This window comes from Procambarus clarkii, chromosome 67 (assembly GCF_040958095.1).
Source record: "Procambarus clarkii isolate CNS0578487 chromosome 67, FALCON_Pclarkii_2.0, whole genome shotgun sequence".
Taxonomy (NCBI): domain Eukaryota; kingdom Metazoa; phylum Arthropoda; class Malacostraca; order Decapoda; family Cambaridae; genus Procambarus; species Procambarus clarkii.
In genome coordinates, this window is record NC_091216.1 from 11,996,396 (window position 1) to 12,018,722 (window position 22,327).

The 22,327-nt window shown below is 42.8% G+C and overlaps 1 protein-coding gene across 5 annotated transcripts in view; it reads left to right on the forward strand.

Moving 5' to 3' along the window:
- The window catches only part of LOC123767559 (uncharacterized), a 456,074-nt gene that overhangs the window by 312,869 nt on the left and 120,878 nt on the right, over positions 1-22,327 (forward strand). For all 5 annotated transcript variants that reach the window (XM_045757296.2, XM_045757294.2, XM_045757300.2 and 2 more), the window contains one exon: positions 13,573-13,729. In XM_045757296.2, the coding sequence (XP_045613252.2) occupies positions 13,573-13,729 (157 nt within the window). The remainder of the gene's footprint in view (positions 1-13,572; positions 13,730-22,327) is intronic.

Consider the following 22,327-nt stretch of genomic DNA (forward strand, 5'->3'; position numbering starts at 1 on the left):
CAGTTGCATAGTGCTCCTGGAAGTATGGGTTCGAGTCACTTTTTGGGGTGAGTTTTCGGCTGCACATATTCCTGGGGAACATTCAGGCTTGTTCGCATATATATATATATATATATATATATATATATATATATATATATATATATATATATATATATATATATATATATGTCGTACCTAGTAGCCAGAACGCACTTCTCAGCCTACTATGCAAGGCCTGATTTGCCTAATAAGCCAAGTTTTCATGAATTAATGTTTTTTCGACTACCTAACCTACCTAACCTAACCTAACCTAACTTTCTTGGCTACCTAACGTACCCTAATCTACAAAGATAGGTTAGGTTAGGTTAGGTAGGGTTGGTTAGGTTTGGTCATATATCTTCGTTAATTTTAACTCCAATAAAATAAATTGACCTCATATATAATGAAATGGGTAGATTTATCATTTCATAAGTAAAAAATTTGAGAAAACATATTAATTCAGGAAAACTTGGCTTATTAGGCAAATAGGGCCTTGCATAGTAGGCTGAGAAGTGCATTCTGGCTACTAGGTACGACATATATATATATATATATATATATATATATATATATATATATATATATATATATATATATATATATATATATATATATATTTATATATATATATATATATATATATATATATATATATATATATATATATATATATATATATATATATATGTCGTACCTAGTAGCCAGAACGCACTTCTCAGCCTACTATGCAGGGCCCGATTTGCCTAATAAGCCAAGTTTTCTTGAATTAATATATTTTCTCTAATTTTTTTCTTATGAAATGATAAAGCTACCCATTTCATTATGTATGAGGTCAATTTTATTTTATTGGAGTTAAAATTAACGTAGATATATGACCGAACCTAACCAACCCTACCTAACCTAACCTAACCTATCTTTGTAGGTTAGGTTAGGTTAGGTAGCCGAAAAAGTTAGGTTAGGTAGGTTAGGTAGTCGAAAAACAATTAATTCATGAAAACTTGGCTTATTAGGCAAATCTGGCCTTGCATAGTAGGCTGAGAAGTGCGTTCTGGCTACTAGGTACGACATATATATATATATATATATATATATATATATATATATATATATATATATATATATATATATATATATATATATATATATATATATATATATATATATATATATATTAAATATGACCGAAAAAGTAAGATTAATAATTCTAACACAAATTTTCTCAATCTTTCGTACATTTATTTTCACTGTTGGTGGTAATTCAAAAATCAATTCTCCAAAATTCATTTTTATTTCTAGTCTGACGCGACACTTGAGCGCGTTTCGTAAAACTTATTACATTTTCAAAGACTTTATATACACAACTGAATAGAACTTACATATCTCCGATTTGTTTATATCTACATTTGAGTGAGGTGGATGGGGTGAGGTGGCATTAATAGGGTATTAATTTCATCAACACAAGACAGAACACGAAACCATGGGTATTGAATGGAAGTGATTGTAGAAAGCCTATTGGTCCATATTTCTTGATGCTTCTATATTGGAGCGGAGTCTTGAGGTGGGTAGAATATAGTTGTGCATTAATTGGCTGTTGATTGCTGGTGTTGACTTTTTAATGTGTAGTGCCTCGCAAACGTTAAGCCGCCTGCTATCGCTGTATCTATCGATGATTTCTGTGTTGTTTACTAGGATTTCTCTGGCGATGGTTTGGTTGTGGGAAGAGATTATATGTTCCTTAATGGAGCCCTGTTGCTTATGCATCGTTAAACGCTTAGAAAGAGATGTTGTTGTCTTGCCTATATACTGGGTTTTTTGGAGCTTACAATCCCCAAGAGGGCATTTGAAGGCATAGACGACGTTGGTCTCTTTTAAAGCGTTCTGCTTTGTGTCTGGAGAGTTTCTCATGAGTAGGCTGGCCGTTTTTCTGGTTTTATAGTAAATCGTCAGTTGTATCCTCTGATTTTTGTCTGTAGGGATAACGTTTCTATTAACAATATCTTTCAGGACCCTTTCCTCCGTTTTATGAGCTGTGGAAAAGAAGTTCCTGTAAAATAGTCTAATAGGGGGTATAGGTGTTGTGTTAGTTGTCTCTTCAGAGGTTGCATGGCGTTTCACTTTTCTTCTTATGATGTCTTCGACGAAACCATTGGAGAAGCCGTTGTTGACTAGGACCTGCCTTACCCTACAGAGTTCTTCGTCGACTTGCTTCCATTCTGAGCTGTGGCTGAGAGCACGGTCGACATATGCGTTAACAACACTCCTCTTGTACCTGTCTGGGCAGTCGCTGCTGGCATTTAGGCACATTCCTATGTTCGTTTCCTTAGTGTAGACTGCAGTGTGGAAACCTCCGCTCTTTTCCATGACTGTTACATCTAGAAAGGGCAGCTTCCCATCCTTTTCCATCTCGTAAGTGAAACGCAGCACGGAACTCTGCTCAAACGCCTCCTTCAGCTCCTGCAGATGTCTGACATCAGGTACCTGTGTAAAAATGTCGTCAACATACCTGCAGTATATGGCCGGTTTCAAGTTCATGTCGACTAAGACTTTTTGCTCGATGGTACCCATGTAGAAGTTTGCAAACAGGACACCTAGGGGAGAACCCATGGCGACCCCATCTACTTGCTTATACATGTGCCCATCTGGGCTCAAGAAGGGTGCCTCTTTAGTACAAGCTTGGAGTAGTTTCCTTAGAATATTCTCTGGTATGTCAAGAGGAGTACAGGCTGGATCACGATACACTCTGTCGGCTATCATCCCGATTGTCTCGTCCACAGGTACGTTGGTGAACAGTGATTCTACATCCAACGAGGCTCTTATCCCTGTGGCCCGTGTGCCCCGCAGTAAGTCAACAAATTCTTTTGGAGACTTCAGGCTGAAGGTGCAAGGGACATAAGGGGTCAGCAGGCCGTTGAGTCGCTTCGCCAGTCTGTACGTGGGTGTGGGTATCTGGCTAATGATTGGCCGAAGTGGGTTTCCAGGCTTATGTGTCTTGACATTTCCATACGCATATCCAGGTTTATATTCCCCAATGATCTTTGGCAGGTGGAGTCCGGATTTCTTGGCGTTCACAGTTTCAATCAGTTTGTTGACCTTTGCTTTCAATTCAGCTGTAGTGTCCTTCGTTACCCTTTGGAATTTGGTTTGGTCAGAGAGTATGAGGTTCATTTTCGCCAGATATTCGTCTTTTTTAAGAATGACATATATTGGCGACTTGTCACCTCTCCTGACAACTATCTCCTTGTTCTCACAAGGCTTTTAGCTGCCGCTTTGAGCTCGGGGGACAGTATGGTGCTTCTGTAATTGCCTCGATTCGAGGCAATTACAGAAGCACTTAAACACAGGCAATTAAATATATATATATATATATATATATATATATATATATATATATATATATATATATATATGCAAACAAGCCTGAATGGTCCCCAGGACTATATGCGAATGAAAACTCACACCCCAGAAGTGACTCGAACCCATACTCCCAGGAGCAACGCAACTGGTAACTACAGGGCGCCTTAATCCACTTGACCATCACGGCCGTCAAAAGGAAGTGATAGCCGAGGCTATTTGAGCCACTTCCCCGACGGCAACTCGGATGGTAATCTTGGGCATAGCATTTCACCAAATCACCTCATTCTTTGGGGCACACGTGAGGAACACAAATGCAAACAAGCCTGAATGGTCCCCAGGACTATATGCGAATGAAAACTCACACCCCAGAAGTGACTCGAACCCATACTCCCAGGAGCAACGCAACTGGTAACTACAGGGCGCCTTAATCCACTTGACCATCACGGCCGTCAAAAGGAAGTGATAGCCGAGGCTATTTGAGCCACTTCCCCGACGGCAACTCGGATGGTAATCTTGGGCATAGCATTTCACCAAATCACCTCATTCTTTGGGGCACACGTGAGGAACACAAATGCAAACAAGCCTGAATGGTCCCCAGGACTATATGCGAATGAAAACTCACACCCCAGAAGTGACTCGAACCCATACTCCCAGGAGCAACGCAACTGGTAACTACAGGGCGCCTTAATCCACTTGACCATCACGGCCGTCAAAAGGAAGTGATAGCCGAGGCTATTTGAGCCACTTCCCCGACGGCAACTCGGATGGTAATCTTGAGCATAGCATTTCACCAAATCACCTCATTCTTTGGGGCACATGTGAGGAACACAAATGCAAACAAGCCTGAATGGTCCCCAGGACTATATGCGAATGAAAACTCACACCCCAGAAGGCGTACCTGTTATGCCAGTTGCTGGAAGGCTTCTGTGCTGGCTAGGGTTCGAGTCTCCTGGTGGGAAAGTGTTCTAAAGTTGTATACTTCACTCTCGTGTTTAGGAGAGTTGTGCCTTAAGCATAGACACTGTGTCTTCCCATATTATCAGGGACTTGATGAAATAAACGTATAAATGACCCCTCACTTGCTCTAGTGCTCTTGGGAGGTGGTGATCTTTGGTGTATTTAAATACTCCGAAATTACCATCTCTTTTAAGGGTCTGAGTAGGTGGTGGAGCGGGTTAAGGCGTACCTGTTATGCCAGTTGCTGGAAGGCTTCTGTGCTGGCTAGGGTTCGAGTCTCCTGGTGGGAAAGTGTTCTAAAGTTGTATACTTCACTCTCGTGTTTAGGAGAGTTGTGCCTTAAGCATAGACACTGTGTCTTCCCATATTAACAGGGACTTGATGAAATAAACGAATAAATGACCCCTCACTTGCTCTAGTGCTCTTGGGAGGTGGTGATCTTTGGTGTATTTAAATACTCCGAAATTACCATCTCTTTTAAGGGTCTGAGTAGGTGGTGGAGCGGGTTAAGGCGTACCTGTTATGCCAGTTGCTGGAAGGCTTCTGTGCTGGCTAGGGTTCGAGTCTCCTGGTGGGAAAGTGTTCTAAAGTTGTATACTTCACTCTCGTGTTTAGGAGAGTTGTGCCTTAAGCATAGACACTGTGTCTTCCCATATTAACAGGGACTTGATGAAATAAACGTATAAATGACTCCTCACTTGCTCTAGTGCTCTTGGGAGGTGGAGATCTTTGGTGTATTTAAATACTCCGAAATTACCATCTCTTTTAAGGGTCTGAGTAGGTGGTGGAGCGGGTTAAGGCGTACCTGTTATGCCAGTTGCTGGAAGGCTTCTGTGCTGGCTAGGGTTCGAGTCTCCTGGTGGGAAAGTGTTCTAAAGTTGTATACTTCACTCTCGTGTTTAGGAGAGTTGTGCCTTAAGCATAGACACTGTGTCTTCCCATATTAACAGGGACTTGATGAAATAAACGTATAAATGACCCCTCACTTGCTCTAGTGCTCTTGGGAGGTGGTGATCTTTGGTGTATTTAAATACTCCGAAATTACCATCTCTTTTAAGGGTCTGAGTAGGTGGTGGAGCGGGTTAAGGCGTACCTGTTATGCCAGTTGCTGGAAGGCTTCTGTGCTGGCTAGGGTTCGAGTCTCCTGGTGGGAAAGTGTTCTAAAGTTGTATACTTCACTCTCGTGTTTAGGAGAGTTGTGCCTTAAGCATAGACACTGTGTCTTCCCATATTATCAGGGACTTGATGAAATAAACGTATAAATGACCCCTCACTTGCTCTAGTGCTCTTGGGAGGTGGTGATCTTTGGTGTATTTAAATACTCCGAAATTACCATCTCTTTTAAGGGTCTGAGTAGGTGGTGAAGCGGGTTAAGGCGTACCTGTTATGCCAGTTGCTGGAAGGCTTCTGTGCTGGCTAGGGTTCGAGTCTCCTGGTGGGAAAGTGTTCTAAAGTTGTATATATATATATATATATATATATATATATATATATATATACAACTATATAATATATAGTTGTATATATATATATATATATATATATATATATATATATATATAGTTGTATATATATATATATATATATATATATATATATATATATATATATAATAATATATATATATATATATATATTATTAAATATGACCGAAAAAGTAAGATTAATAATTCTAACACGAATTTTCTCTATCTTTCTTATGTTTCTTTTCACTGTTGATGGTAATGTGATTTTCTTTATTTCCAATTAATTGTTTCCAATTAGTTTATTTGAATCATTAATATTATTTTATATTATGGACAAACATTATTGACTTAATTGTGTTAGTTTAGGTGAGGTTAAGATAGGTTGGATTAGGTTAGTCAGGTTTGGTCATATATCTACCTTAGTTTTAACTCAAAGTTAAGAAAATTAACTCATACATAATGAAATGGATACCTTTATCATATCATATGAAAATTTAAAAAACATGGAGGGAATGTAGGTCCCCTCCAATACAGTTTCTGTGTGCTTTTCTCCTACCACCCCCTTCCTTTTTTTTTTTTTTTTTTTTTTTTTTTTTGCTTTATTGTGTATTTAAAGGTTACAAAACATACAAGACAAATGCCTAAAGGTTATGGATCTCTTGAAGCTCCTCCGCTTCCGGACAGGAACCGAGGACGCAAGCATTTCCCCTCTGGATCGCCACACTGAGGCGCTGAAACAAAAAACTGGAAGCCCTTGGGTCTCTGGTGACGTCAATGTGCTTCGAACCCAATTCCTTGAGAAATCCCAAGGCACTCTTGCCCCAGGGGCCATGCGTCTCAGATGCTATGAGAACAAAGAGGTATTGACCCTCCAGTCTCCAGTACTTGAGTGATTTTGCTGTTTCCCTGTGGTTGGCCGCCCCACCTGCTTGATCAGCTCCGAAGTGTACATAGGTGTCAGCCAGGGTGGATACACATGTGTAATCCCACACCAACTGTCTACCCTCCTTCCATGAGTATATGGTGATGCCATCAGGGCGAAGTGCGGGGAAATCCGGGTTTTGGACCACTAGGATGCGAGGTTCTCTCTCCGCTGGGCACCTAGCTGAAACGAGGATTCTCTTGATGATGTCATTGACCTCGTTGTGTCTTGCATGCCAGCCCTTTGTGCTTCCGCAATGCAACCCATGCAGTCCGTATTGGTCTGCTTCCACCCTGTTGCAAATACACTTGTATTCAGTGTGAATTGGGGCACCAAGGCGGAGGGCCACTGATACACGAAGGGATTCTGGATCTAGGCGCGTGCCCATTGCTGACATGGGTACTGCCAGGAGAAAGTCTCCTGCATGGGGGGCACGCACTGCTCTGAGGCGGGCTTTCTCCTTGTCTGATGTTGCGGTGCAGAGCATGGCATCAGCTACTTTTTCCACTAGAAGGTGGTCCCAGCCAGACTGTTTGTGTTGTTTTGTTGGCTCTATAATGGTTGCTGGGGCTGCAAGAACATCCCACTGATTTGAACATTCAGTGAAAGCAGGATCGTGTATTCCTGCTGAATCTCTCAGGGTTGCAGGTAACATATCTCTGACGAGGTCGTGCGATGCGTGGGAGGAGGAAAGGAAGGCTGGTAGAGCAATTAGTATAGTATTAGTAGTATTTAATATTAGTATTAGTATTAGTAGAGCAATTTAGATTATATATATATATATATATATGTCGTACCTAGTAGCCAGAACGCACTTCTCAGCCTACTATGCAAGGCCGGATTTGCCTAATAAGCCAAGTTTTCATGAATTAATTGTTTTTCGACTACCTAACCTACCTAACCTAACCTAACCTAACTTTTTCGGCTACCTAACCTAACCTAACCTATAAAGATAGATTAGGTTAGGTAGGGTTGGTTAGGTTCGGTCATATATCTACGTCAATTTTAACTATAATAAAAAAAATTGTCCTCATACATAATGAAATGGGTAGCTTTATCATTTCATAAGAAAAAAATTAGAGAAAATATATTAATTCAGGAAAACTTGGCTTATTAGGCAAATCGGACCTTGCATAGTAGGCTGAGAAGTGCGTTCTGGCTACTAGGTACGACATATATATATATATATATATATATATATATATATATATATATATATATATATATTTATATATATATATATATATATATATATATATATATATATATATATATATATATATATATATATATATATATATTTATATTTTGGTAGCAGTCTTTCCTGTAGACATATATTATTAAATATGACCGAAAAAGTAAGATTAATAATTCTAACACGAATTTTCTCAATCTTTCGTACATTACGCTTCACTGTTGGAGGTAAATAAAAAATCACTTCTCCAAAATTCATTTTTATTTCTAGTCTGACGCGACACGGGCGCGTTTCGTAAAACTTATTACATTTTCAAAGACTTCACAAATACACAACTGATTAGAACTTGCGTTTCTCTGATTTTATATCTACATTTGAGTGAGGTGGGAAGGGTGATGTGGCATTAACACAAGACAGAACAATAGGGGATATTAATAGGGTATTAAAAGTATCAACACAAGACAGAACAGAAACAATGGGTATTGAACAGAAGTGTTTGTAGAAAGCCTATTGGTCCATATTTCTTGATGCTTCTATATTGGAGCGGAGTCTTGAGGTGGGTAGAATATAGTTGTGCAATAATTGGCTGTTGATTGCTGGTGTTGACTTCTTGATGTGTAGTGCCTCGCAAACGTCAAGCCGCCTGCTATCGCTGTATCTATCGATGATTTCTGTGTTGTTTACTAGGATTTCTCTGGCGATGGTTTGGTTATGGGAAGAGATTACATGTTCCTTAATGGAGCCCTGTTACTTATGCATCGTTAAACGCCTAGAAAGAGATGTTGTTGTCTTGCCTATATACTGGGTTTTTTGGAGCTTACAGTCCCCAAGTGGCATTTGAAGGCATAGACGACGTTAGTCTCTTTTAAAGCGTTCTGTTTTGTGTCTGGAGAGTTTCTCATGAGTAGGCTGGCCGTTTTTCTGGTTTTATAGTAAATCGTCAGTTGTATCCTCTGATTTTTGTCTGTAGGGATAACGTTTCTATTAACAATATCTTTCAGGACCCTTTCCTCCGTTTTATGAGCTGTGGAAAAGAAGTTCCTGTAAAATAGTCTAATAGGGGGTATAGGTGTTGTGTTAGTTGTCTCTTCGGAGGTTGCATGGCTTTTCACTTTCCTTCTTATGATGTCTTCGATGAAACCATTGGAGAAGCTGTTATTGACTAGGACCTGCCTTACCCTACAGAGTTCTACGTCGACTTGCTTCCATTCTGAGCTGTGGCTGAGAGCACGGTCGACGTATGCGTTAACAACACTCCTCTTGTACCTGTCAGGGCAGTCGCTGTTGGCATTTAGGCACATTCCTATGTTTGTTTCCTTAGTGTAGACTGCAGTGTGGAAACCTCCGCCCTTTTCCATGACTGTTACATCTAGAAAAGGCAGCTTCCCATCCTTTTCCGTCTCGTAAGTGAAACGCAGCACGGAAATCTGCTCAAATGCCTCCTTCAGCTCCTGCAGATGTCTGACATCAGGTACCTGTGTGAAAATGTCGTCAACATACCTGCAGTATATGGCCGGTTTCAAGTTCATGTCGACTAAGACTTTTTGCTCGATGGTACCCATGTAGAAGTTTGCAAACAAACTTCTACCCATGTAGAAGTTTGCGTGTCCTGTTTGCAAACTTCTACATGGGTACCATCGAGCAAAAAGTCTTAGTCGACATGAACTTGAAACCGGCCATATACTGCAGGTATGTTGACGACATTTTTACACAGGTACCTGATGTCAGACATCTGCAGGAGCTGAAGGAGGCATTTGAGCAGAGTTCCGTGCTGCGTTTCACTTACGAGACGGAAAAGGATGGGAAGCTGCCTTTTCTAGATGTAACAGTCATGGAAAAGGGCGGAGGTTTCCACACTGCAGTCTACACTAAGGAAACAAACATAGGAATGTGCCTAAATGCCAACAGCGACTGCCCTGACAGGTACAAGAGGAGTGTTGTTAACGCATACGTCGACCGTGCTCTCAGCCACAGCTCAGAATGGAAGCAAGTCGACGTAGAACTCTGTAGGGTAAGGCAGGTCCTAGTCAATAACGGCTTCTCCAATGGTTTCATCGAAGACATCATAAGAAGGAAAGTGAAAAGCCATGCAACCTCCGAAGAGACAACTAACACAACACCTATACCCCCTATTAGACTATTTTACAGGAACTTCTTTTCCACAGCTCATAAAACGGAGGAAAGGGTCCTGAAAGATATTGTTAATAGAAACGTTATCCCTACAGACAAAAATCAGAGGATACAACTGACGATTTACTATAAAACCAGAAAAACGGCCAGCCTACTCATGAGAAACTCTCCAGACACAAAACAGAACGCTTTAAAAGAGACTAACGTCGTCTATGCCTTCAAATGCCCACTTGGGGACTGTAAGCTCCAAAAAACCCAGTATATAGGCAAGACAACAACATCTCTTTCTAGGCGTTTAACGATGCATAAGCAACAGGGCTCCATTAAGGAACATATAATCTCTTCCCATAACCAAACCATCGCCAGAGAAATCCTAGTAAACAACACAGAAATCATCGATAGATACAGCGATAGCAGGCGGCTTGACGTTTGCGAGGCACTACACATCAAGAAGTCAACACCAGCAATCAACAGCCAATTATTGCACAACTATATTCTACCCACCTCAAGACTCCGCTCCAATATAGAAGCATCAAGAAATATGGACCAATAGGCTTTCTACAAACACTTCTATTCAATACCCATTGTTTCTGTTCTGTCTTGTGTTGATACTTTTAATACCCTATTAATATCCCCTATTGTTCTGTCTTGTGTTAATGCCACATCACCCTTCCCACCTCACTCAAATGTAGATATAAAATCAGAGAAACGCAAGTTCTAATCAGTTGTGTATTAGTGAAGTCTTTGAAAATGTAATAAGTTTTACGAAACGCGCCCGTGTCGTGTCAGACTAGAAATAAAAATGAATTTTGGAGAAGTGATTTTTTATTTACCTCCAACAGTGAAGCGTAATGTACGAAAGATTGAGAAAATTCGTGTTAGAATTATTAATCTTACTTTTTCGGTCATATTTAATAATATATATATATATATATATATATATATATATATATATATATATATATATATATATATATATATATATTGATAATGAAACCCAGCCTGACCTAACAATACACATTATATGAGGCCTAATGTGGTACAAGTATGTCATATATTAGGCCTAGAATATTTAAGTTTGGTTTTAGTTTTTTTTCCCGGACTCTACAAAATAAACAACAGAAAATTCTACTTTTTTTTACCATCACGTAAATATTTGAATGATGGGCCACATAGTTATAGAAAGTACTATGTAAACAAGAGGCTGAGTTATGTAAACAAGAGGCTGAGTTATGTAAACAAGAGGCTGTGTTATGTAAACAAGAGGCTGAGTTATGTAAACAAGAGGTTGAGTTATGTAAACAAGAGGCTGAGTTATGTAAACAAGAGGCTGTGTTATGTAAACAAGAGGCTGAGTTATGTAAACAAGAGGCTGAGTTATGTAAACAAGAGGCTGTATTATGTAAACAAGAGGCTGAATTATGTAAACAAGAGGCTGTGTTATGTAAACAAGAGGCTAAATTATGTAAACAAGAGGCTGTGTTATGTAAACAAGAGGCTGAATTATGTAAACAAGAGGATGAATTATGTAAACAAGAGGCTGTGTTATGTAAACAAGAGGCTGAATTATGTAAACAAGAGGCTGTGTTATGTAAACAAGAGGCGGGGTTATGTAAACAAGAGGCTGTGTTATGTAAACAAGAGGCTGAATTATGTAAACAAGAGGCTGTGTTATGTAAACAAGAGGCTGTGTTATGTAAACAAGAGGTTGAATTATGTAAACAAGAGGCTGTGTTATGTAAATATGAGGCTGAATTATGTAAACAAGAGACTGAATTATGTAAACAAGAGGCTGTGTTATGTAAACAAGAGGCTGAATTAAGTAAACAAGAGGCTGTGTTATGTAAACAAGAGGCTGAGTTATGTAAACAAGAGGCTGGGTTATGTAAACAAGAGGCTGAGTTATGTAAACAAGAGGCTGGATTATGTAAACAAGAGGCTGTGTTATGTAAACAAGAGGCTGAATTATGTAAACAAGAGGCTGTGTTATGTAAACAAGAGGCTGAATTATGTAAACAAGAGGCTGAATTATGTAAACAAGAGGCTGTGTTATGTAAACAAGAGGCTGAATTATGTAAACAAGAGGCTGTGTTATGTAAACAAGAGGCGGGGTTATGTAAACAAGAGGCTGTGTTATGTAAACAAGAGGCTGAATTATGTAAACAAGAGGCTGTGTTATGTAAACAAGAGGCTGAATTATGTAAACAAGAGACTGAATTATGTAAACAAGAGGCTGTGTTATGTAAACAAGAGGCTGAATTAAGTAAACAAGAGGCTGTGTTATGTAAACAAGAGGCTGAGTTATGTAAACAAGAGGCTGGGTTATGTAAACAAGAGGCTGAGTTATGTAAACAAGAGGCTGGGTTATGTAAACAAGAGGCTGAATTATGTAAACAAGAGGCTGTGTTATGTAAACAAGAGGCTGGGTTATGTAAACAAGAGGCTGGGTTATGTAAACAAGAGGCTGAGTTATGTAAACAAGAGGCTGGGTTATGTAAACAAGAGGCTGAATTATGTAAACAAGAGGCTGTGTTATGTAAACAAGAGGCTGAATTATGTAAACAAGAGGCTGTGTTATGTAAACAAGAGGCTGGGTTATGTAAACAAGAGGCTGAATTATGTAAACAAGAGGCTGTGTTATGTAAACAAGAGGCTGTGTTATGTAAACAAGAGGCTGTGTTATGTAAACAAGAGGCTGAATTATGTAAACAAGAGGCTGTGTTATGTAAACAAGAGGCTGTGTTATGTAAACAAGAGGTTGAATTATGTAAACAAGAGGCTGTGTTATGTAAACAAGAGGCTGAATTATGTAAACAAGAGACTGAATTATGTAAACAAGAGGCTGTGTTATGTAAACAAGAGGCTGAGTTAAGTAAACAAGAGGCTGTGTTATGTAAACAAGAGGCTGAGTTATGTAAACAAGAGGCTGGGTTATGTAAACAAGAGGCTGAGTTATGTAAACAAGAGGCTGGGTTATGTAAACAAGAGGCTGAATTATGTAAACAAGAGGCTGTGTTATGTAAACAAGAGGCTGGGTTATGTAAACAAGAGGCTGGGTTATGTAAACAAGAGGCTGAGTTATGTAAACAAGAGGCTGGGTTATGTAAACAAGAGGCTGAATTATGTAAACAAGAGGCTGTGTTATGTAAACAAGAGGCTGAATTATGTAAACAAGAGGCTGTGTTATGTAAACAAGAGGCTGGGTTATGTAAACAAGAGGCTGAATTATGTAAACAAGAGGCTGTGTTATGTAAACAAGAGGCTGAATTATGTAAACAAGAGGCTGTGTTATGTAAACAAGAGGCTGAATTATGTAAACAAGAGGCTGTGTTATGTAACCAAGAGGCTGGGTTATGTAAACAAGAGGCTGGATTGAGCCGTGGTCTTAAGAATGTTACGATGACGGAGTGTGGTGCAGGTCACCTGTTCTCACCTGAGCAGCACTACCGCCTCATCTACAAATAAACACAAATAATAACATCGCTAATTATTTGAATCTTTCATTAATTGAATGATCTGTTTTTCAGGGTGAAGGAAAGCGTTATTCCCATAACAAGGTGGGAGACTGCCATACAGGAGGACGGTATACTTGTGAGGTGCACACATAACAACACACTCATCTACAAGAATGTGCACTACTTCCTGCAGCCCAACAGAGTTCAGGACAAGCGAGACCAGTTTCAGGTATGATTACACACGTGAGCCATACACCTGGCTCAGTACACCTGGCCCAGTAAACCTTATTATAGTCTGTGGGTTGGTTGGTGTTGTCGTCGTTGTTCCTCCTTTGCAGACAACCCAACCCACAACTCGGTAGAGTGCTTATACCTCGCTAGGAGATCACACTAGGCGCTTCTGGCTCTTGGAGAGGGGCTCAACGTCACACATTTAGGGGATGCGGCTCCAACACTTAGCCTCGTTGTCACGTGCACACACCCACTCGAGCTGCTGTGACTCCCCACTCTCTCCTTAGGTGATATGATCTCCTCAATCCCCCTTTGACTTATTAGTATTACCTTCTACCCTGTCCACAGCAGTGGTTCTTGGTTCTTTCTCTCTCTCTCTCCTTCTTTACTACCTTCTGGGAAGCCTCACTAGGACAAGGGCAAACACCAGCAAATTGGGATACATTTACTGGACGAAGCATATACACAATACATACACACATATAATAATAATGAATCCTATACTCTATAATATTACAATCAGGCTGCACTCCAGCATCATCAGAACTCTATCATCAGCTTATCAAGTGGTATCCTATCTCCTGGTTCACCACCTGATACTATCAACCTCTTTAAGTTGATCAAGTCTACATACACTGTTGTACCATCAGCAAGATAATATATATATGTATCTATAAATGTGTACAAAGAAAATCAACATTTGAATGCAATAACATATATCAGTATAAATGTTCATTGATACACAACACTGATCAATCGATCACTCTATCAGTCCTAGAACGCATACATCTGTAGGTAATCCAGCCTACGCCTGCAACTCTAAACTTCAGTATAAAACACTCCTTGACATAAGAATGCCAACAATCACTCACCTCTCACTGCGTCTTGCACGCTAATGACAACCAAACACTATCAACTCCCTACAAGTAATCCACCAGAACTTCCCTTCCACCTCTGGAAGTTCACTACTCTAATATCCTTAGGTTCTTCCGGGCTTCACTACCAGGATCCTCTGCAGCTCCTCCAGGCTGCTATCATGAAGTTTCCTTGAGCAACTACGGTGCTTCACCCTTCTGCTAGGGTCCTCCACAGCTCTCTTGGCTGCTACACCATGAAGTTCCCTCGAGCAACTATGGTGCTTCACCACCTCTACAGAAGCACGTGACACTCTTCTTCACTGCTTCTTCTCACAGCTCGAGGTCCTCTGCTCCACTACCTTGGAGTCTCATCAACTACTTCATCTGTGCTGGCTTCGAAGTTCTCAGCAACTTCTTCCCCAAAGACAAACCTGCAACCCATCGACACTCCAATAAAAATGTTTCCCCCTTTAACACATAAACAAAAATAATCACACAATATGTTTGCCTCAAACCTCTATCTGTCCTCTACATACAGTGAGAGTGGACTCCCCCGTTTTGGGCGGGTCCATACTCCACCTCGCCTGGCGGCGGTCCTCACTCGCTGGGAGGGTCTTCCTCCGTCAGGAGCCGGGTTCCCTCAGTCGTCTGCCAGCGCTCAGAGGGGACGGACGTCGCTCCGTGTTCCTCCCTCTCCACTCTCTTATTTCAGGCTTTCTGCCTTATTAAAACATGTCTAACTTATCAATAAACGTTGCTACTGTCGCTGGGCACACGACCAACTACAAGCAATCACTATGAACTGGCGTATATCGTGCTTACCACAGACTGTCTAGTCGAGGGCGCTATCCCTCTGACAGGGCTTGGTCAGGGCGCTTCCACGGCCCACAATAATGCCTCTGGGCGATTTAATATCTGCTCGTCGACCAGGACTTGAGACCACAACGTTCCCAGCTCGATTCCACAGCTGGTACGTCTGCACACTTCTCTTCTCTTCGAGATATATCACTAGGGGTTCCCTTCTGACGGGAGCTCGAACGGAGCGCGGCTTTCCCCTGCGATGTCTGGCACTCAAGTGAGGTCAAAGCCCCTCCGGAAGCGAGCCTCACGCCTCCAGCAAAATGTCCACATCTCCTAGCCAGTCATTTATCTGTTATCTTCTTCATTGCCCATAATCTTAAATTGTTATACATATCCAAGCAACTATTTTACATATGCGTTATCACCTCAATATTTGCTAGACCTTCTAATCAGGTCAGGCTTGATGAATAACTCTCAAGGAGGGAGACTCGTTTCTCCTGCAGGCTGAGATCATAACACTCCCCTCCCCTTATTTTTGAGAGTTATTCCAGTGGCAAAGCTCGGAATAATACATCCGCCACCACACTGTCTCGTTCTTCAACCGATTGGTTCGACCGGTTGATCTGCTTACGTACTCCCTTAGGAGTCTACAATTAGTTCGTTGCACCTTGCACATCCGGCTCACAACTCTCCAGGAACATGTTCTTCTCACAAACGATCTGACCTCTCTGGCACCTCTTGGCTAGGCTGTCCTCCTTGGACGCCTGCACTCCATCGGTCCACTCTACTTATTGTTTCCACCCTCCATTTCCTCGTCTTCTCTTCTCGTCCAGAGTCAGACATTTACTGTCTGTACCTCCTCTGTCGTCTTCACACTTCCATCTACTGCCATTATACTTTCGTCTCCTGTCATCATACTTCACTCCCTCGTCTTCACCGACGATCCTCCCTTTCGTCTCCTCATTTATCCGAGATATCATCCTGTTTGACTTCCATCGAGTCCTCGGCTTTCTACTATTCATCCATGCTTGCATCATCATCCTCTTCCCACATCTCTCACCTTTGTACAATTCCCTTTCTTCTCCTTCAACTCTTCTTCGTTCCCTAAACGTTTCCTCGAGCACTGTACTACAACCAACAGCACTCGACTGTACATGTTGCTCTACCTCTCCTAGAGTGCTCGTAAACATCTCTCCACACATACTGTCTCTTCTCCTCTCATTTTCTCGGCTATTACTCTTCTTCACTATCTTTTCTTCACGTTTCCTGTGGAACATGTCAACTCTTGACATCTCAAACAACTTAACTCCACTATCCATATGCCTCTGTGCTCGAGGACAACGTGACGCCCTACTCCCGTCCTCAGTCTGTCCACATCTTTCCTCATTCCTACTCAGCACAGTTGCATTCGCCTTCCGACTCATAATTTCAGCAGTCTGGGCTCTACTCAGGTCCGCTCTCTTCACATGATTCTTCTTCGGCTGGGCCATCTTCACTTTTGACCTCACCGAGACTTAATTTTTCTGGGCTGGACTTTCATCAAACAGCCATGCTATATCTACATCGATATCTTCTACCGGTTTAATCGACACTGTCTCATCTTCTCCAGCGTCTTCCTCGTCGGCCACCTCTGCCTTCGTCACTACCGAGACAGGGTACTCAATGGCTTGGCGGTCTCCTGACTCATCTCCTCGGATGTCAGTCAGGTTCACACTCTCAGGTGTCCCACACGTGCCGAGGCCTTCTGGGCACTCCTCAGGCACAGTCTCCGCCATGACTCTTGTCAACACCTTTGTCCCGCACAAGTCATTCCCCAGGATCACTTGGACTCCTGGAACAGGTATGTCGGGGCACACTCCCAACATCACCTCTGCCGACACATATTCCGACCTTAGCTGGACAGTACAAACGGGCATGTCACCCTCCGATAATAACCCATATACTCTCATCTTACTCCTGCCAGCTAACCGTCGATCATTCCCAATCAGACTTCTCGTAATCAAGCTCTGATTAGCTCCGGTATCCCTTAAGATACCAACTTCTACCTCAGGTTGGCCTCCTATACTGATCCAACCTTTACTCATGAACGGCCTATACCTCTCGTTCACTAAGTTCATCTTCTGTGGTTTGTCTCGGAACACATTAGTATATTTACTTTGGGGGTCACACATGGCCAGGGTCACAACTCTCTTGCCCTGTCTACAATCTCGCATCACGTGACCCAATCCGTTACAATTGTAACACCTCACCTGGGAAAAGTCTCTTCTATATGTACCAGAGTGGCTCTGACTTTGTCCACTCGTATTGGAGTTCCTCAGGCCAGGTACACTACCTGCACTCTGTGGGGCTTTACTGGACTCTTGATTTCCTGGACAACGATTAGTTTCTCGTTTAGTTCCTCCATCTTCACTTTCAGATGAAGTGCGCGACCTACTCTTCTGAGTTTTAGAGTACTTACTTTTATCTGCCCATTTATCAAAATTTTTCTCACCCCAGACTCTTCTGGGTCTTTCATAATTTCTTCCTCCCCAGATTCCACTGGGTCTGCCATTGCTGCGTCTCGCCTCGCTTCTCACTCTGTTCTCCCTTAAGCTCTTGTATGCTTCAGTAATCATATCCGCCCTATCTGCGGCATCTTTCACCTCCTTTATCCCTGCTTCTTGGATCTTGAACTTTGTTTCGGGATGCATCATCTCCAAAAACTTCTCCATGACCATCAGTTGCTTCAGGTCGGCGTAAGATCCAACTCCAGCAGCCTCAATCCATTTCTGGAATCGTCTTTCCAGATCCCTTGCTGTCTCAGCAAACGTACATGCTCCAACTTTGATCATCTCTCTGAAACGCTTCCTATAAGCTTCTGGGGTTAACTGAAATGAGCGCAATATGCTGCTCTTTACTGTGGCATAATCCTGGCACTCTTCCAGTGACAATTGGGTGTATGCCTCCCTGGCTGCACCTGTCAATCTTAATTGGACCAGCTGGGCCCATTCCTCCTGTGGCCACTCCTTGATACTGGCTACTTTTTCAAAATGCTCGAAAAAGCTTTCTGCCTCTTCGGGCACAAACAAGGGAATGTCCTTCTCCCTAACCCTAACATCTGGTGAGTGTAATACCTGGGTGGTGCTCTCTGGCAACCCATGTTCAATCCTTTGCTCAGCCAAGGTTCTATTCGCTTCTATCTGCATTTGTTTTGTTCTCTCTTTTTCTTTTTCGACCTGGGCTTTTTCTTTTTCTTTCTCCTGTTCCAACTCCAGTTCTCTTACTCTGGTTTTCTCTTTTTCTACTTCCAGTCTGGTTTTCTCTTTTTCTACTTCCAGCCTGGTTTTTTCTTTTTCCTTCTCGGCTTCATTTTTCATCTGGAGTTCTAATTTCATCTTTTCCAGCTGGAACTGTCTCTCCTTGTCCTCACGCTGCATCTGGAGCTCTAACTGGAATCTCTCCAAGCTCCTATTCCGGCTACTCCTGCTACTGCGGCTACTCTTGCTACTCCTACTTGATCCCTGGGATCTCACTTCATCCTGCCCATCATCCTCCTTTCCACTTTCAGCTCCTTTTTGGGCTCCTTGCTCTGCCGCTTCACTTCTGGCTCTTAACTGCCTCAGGATCTCATCCTTCATCCCAGCTACTTTAGATGCTTTCAACCTAATGCCACATTTTTCTGCTATTTGCTTCAATTGATCCCTCGTGCAACCTTCCAAGTCCTCAGGCTTGCCTGACTCCACAAATGCTTGCACCTTCTCCATCTTGTCCTGTGAGTCTTCCCGAGAGAGAGAGTATACACCTGCGGTCACACAGTTTATCTCAGCAAGGGTGTACAAATCCACTCTTGGACAGGGTGTGGGTGTGTCAGTTCACTCTCCCGGACACAGGCCCCCAATTTTATTATAGTCTGTGGGTTGGTTGGTGTTGTCGTCGTTGTTCCTCCTTTGCAGACAACCCAACCCACAACTCGGTAGAGTGCTTATACCTCGCTAGGAGATCACACTAGGCGCTTCTGGCTCTTGGAGAGGGGCTCAACGTCACACATTTAGGGGATGCGGCTCCAACACTTAGCCTCGTTGTCACGTGCACACACCCACTCGAGCCGCTGTGACTCCCCACTCTCTCCTTAGGTGATATGATCTCCTCAATCCCCCTTTGACTTATTAGTATTACCTTCTACCCTGTCCACAGCAGTGGTTCTTGGTTCTTTCTCTCTCTCTCTCCTTCTTTACTACCTTCTGGGAAGCCTCACTAGGACAAGGGCAAACACCAGCAAATTGGGATACATTTACTGGACGAAGCATATACACAATACATACACACATATAATAATAATGAATCCTATACTCTATAATATTACAATCAGGCTGCACTCCAGCATCATCAGAACTCTATCATCAGCTTATCAAGTGGTATCCTATCTCCTGGTTCACCACCTGATACTATCAACCTCTTTAAGTTGATCAAGTCTACATACACTGTTGTACCATCAGCAAGATAATATATATATGTATCTATAAATGTGTACAAAGAAAATCAACATTTGAATGCAATAACATATATCAGTATAAATGTTCATTGATACACAACACTGATCAATCGATCACTCTATCAGTCCTAGAACGCATACATCTGTAGGTAATCCAGCCTACGCCTGCAACTCTAAACTTCAGTATAAAACACTCCTTGACATAAGAATGCCAACAATCACTCACCTCTCACTGCGTCTTGCACGCTAATGACAACCAAACACTATCAACTCCCTACAAGTAATCCACCAGAACTTCCCTTCCACCTCTGGAAGTTCACTACTCTAATATCCTTAGGTTCTTCCGGGCTTCACTACCAGGATCCTCTGCAGCTCCTCCAGGCTGCTATCATGAAGTTTCCTTGAGCAACTACGGTGCTTCACCCTTCTGCTAGGGTCCTCCACAGCTCTCTTGGCTGCTACACCATGAAGTTCCCTCGAGCAACTATGGTGCTTCACCACCTCTACAGAAGCACGTGACACTCTTCTTCACTGCTTCTCCTCACAGCTCGAGGTCCTCTGCTCCACTACCTTGGAGTCTCATCAACTACTTCATCTGTGCTGGCTTCGAAGTTCTCAGCAACTTCTTCCCCAAAGACAAACCTGCAACCCATCGACACTCCAATAAAATGTTCCCCTTTAACACATAAACAAAAATAATCACACAATATGTTTGCCTCAAACCTCTATCTGTCCTCTACATACAGTGAGAGTGGACTCCCCTGTTTTGGGCGGGTCCATACTCCACCTCGCCTGGCAGCGGTCCTCACTCGCTGGGAGGGTCTTCCTCCGTCAGGAGCCGGGCTCCCTCAGTCGTCTGCCAGTGCTTAGAGGGGACGGACGTCGCTCCGTGTTCCTCCCTCTCCACTCTCTTATTTCAGGCTTTCTGCCTTATTAAAACATGTCTAACTTATCAATAAACGTTGCTACTGTCGCTGGGCACACAACCAACTACAAGCAATCACTATGAACTGGCGTATATCGTGCTTACCACAGATTGTCTAGTCGAGGGCGCTATCCCTCTGACAGGGCTTGGTCAGGGCGCTTCCACGGCCCACAATAATGCCTCTGGGCGATTTAATATCTGCTCGTCGACCAGGACTTGAGACCACAACGTTCCCAGCTCGATTCCACAGCTGGTACGTCTGCACACTTCTCTTCTCTTCGAGATATATCACTAGGGGTTCCCTTCTGACGGGAGCTCGAACGGAGCGCGGCTTTCCCCTGTGATGTCTGGCACTCAAGTGAGGTCAAAGCCCCTCCGGAAGCGAGCCTCACGCCTCCAGCAAAATGTCCACATCTCCTAGCCAGTCATTTATCTGTTATCTTCTTCATTGCCCATAATCTTAAATTGTTATACATATCCAAGCAACTATTTTACATATGCGTTATCACCTCAATATTTGCTAGACCTTCTAATCAGGTCAGGCTTGATGAATAACTCTCAAGGAGGGAGACTCGTTTCTCCTGCAGGCTGAGATCATAACAACCTGGATCAGTACACCTGGCCCAGTACACCTGGCTGAATACACGTGGTCCAGTACACCTGACCCAGTACACCTGGCCCAGTACGCCTGGATCAGTACACCTGCCCCAGTACACCTGGGCCAGTACACCTGCCCCAGTACACCTGGCTGAATACACGTGGTCCAGTACACCTGACCCAGTACACCTGGCCTAGTACGCCTGGCTTAATACACTTGGTCCAGTACACCTGGCTGAATACACTTGGTCCAGTACACCTGACTGAATACACCTGGTCCAGTACACTTGGTCCAGTACACCTGGTCCAGTACACTTGGTCCAGTACACCTGGTCCAGTACACTTGGTCCAGTACACCTGGTCCAGTACACTTGGTCCAGTACACCTGGCCCAGTACACCTGGCCCAGTACACCTGGTCCAGTACACCTGGCCCAGTACACCTGGTCCAGTACACCTGACTGAATACACCTGGTCCAGTACACCTGGCTCAGTACACCTGGCTCAGTAAACCTGACCCAGGACACCTGGCCCAGTACACCTGGCTCAGTACACTTGGCCCAGTACACCTGACCCAATACAACTGACCCAGTACACCTGGCTCAGTATACCTGACCCAGTACACCTGGCTCAGTACACCTTACCAGTACACCTTGCTGAATACACCTGGCTCAGTACACCTGGCCCAGTACACCTGGCTGAATACACCTGGTCCAGTACACTTGGTCCAGTACACCTGGCCCAGTACACCTGGCCCAGTACACCTGACCCAGTACACCTGGCCCAGTACACCTGGTCCAGTACACCTGGTCCAGTACACCTTGCTGAATACACCTGGCTCAGTACACCTGGCCCAGTACACGTGGCCCAGTACACCTGGCTCAGTACACGTGGCCCAGCAACCAGAGCTCGACATGCTCAGGAGGCAACATTACTAACATGTACCA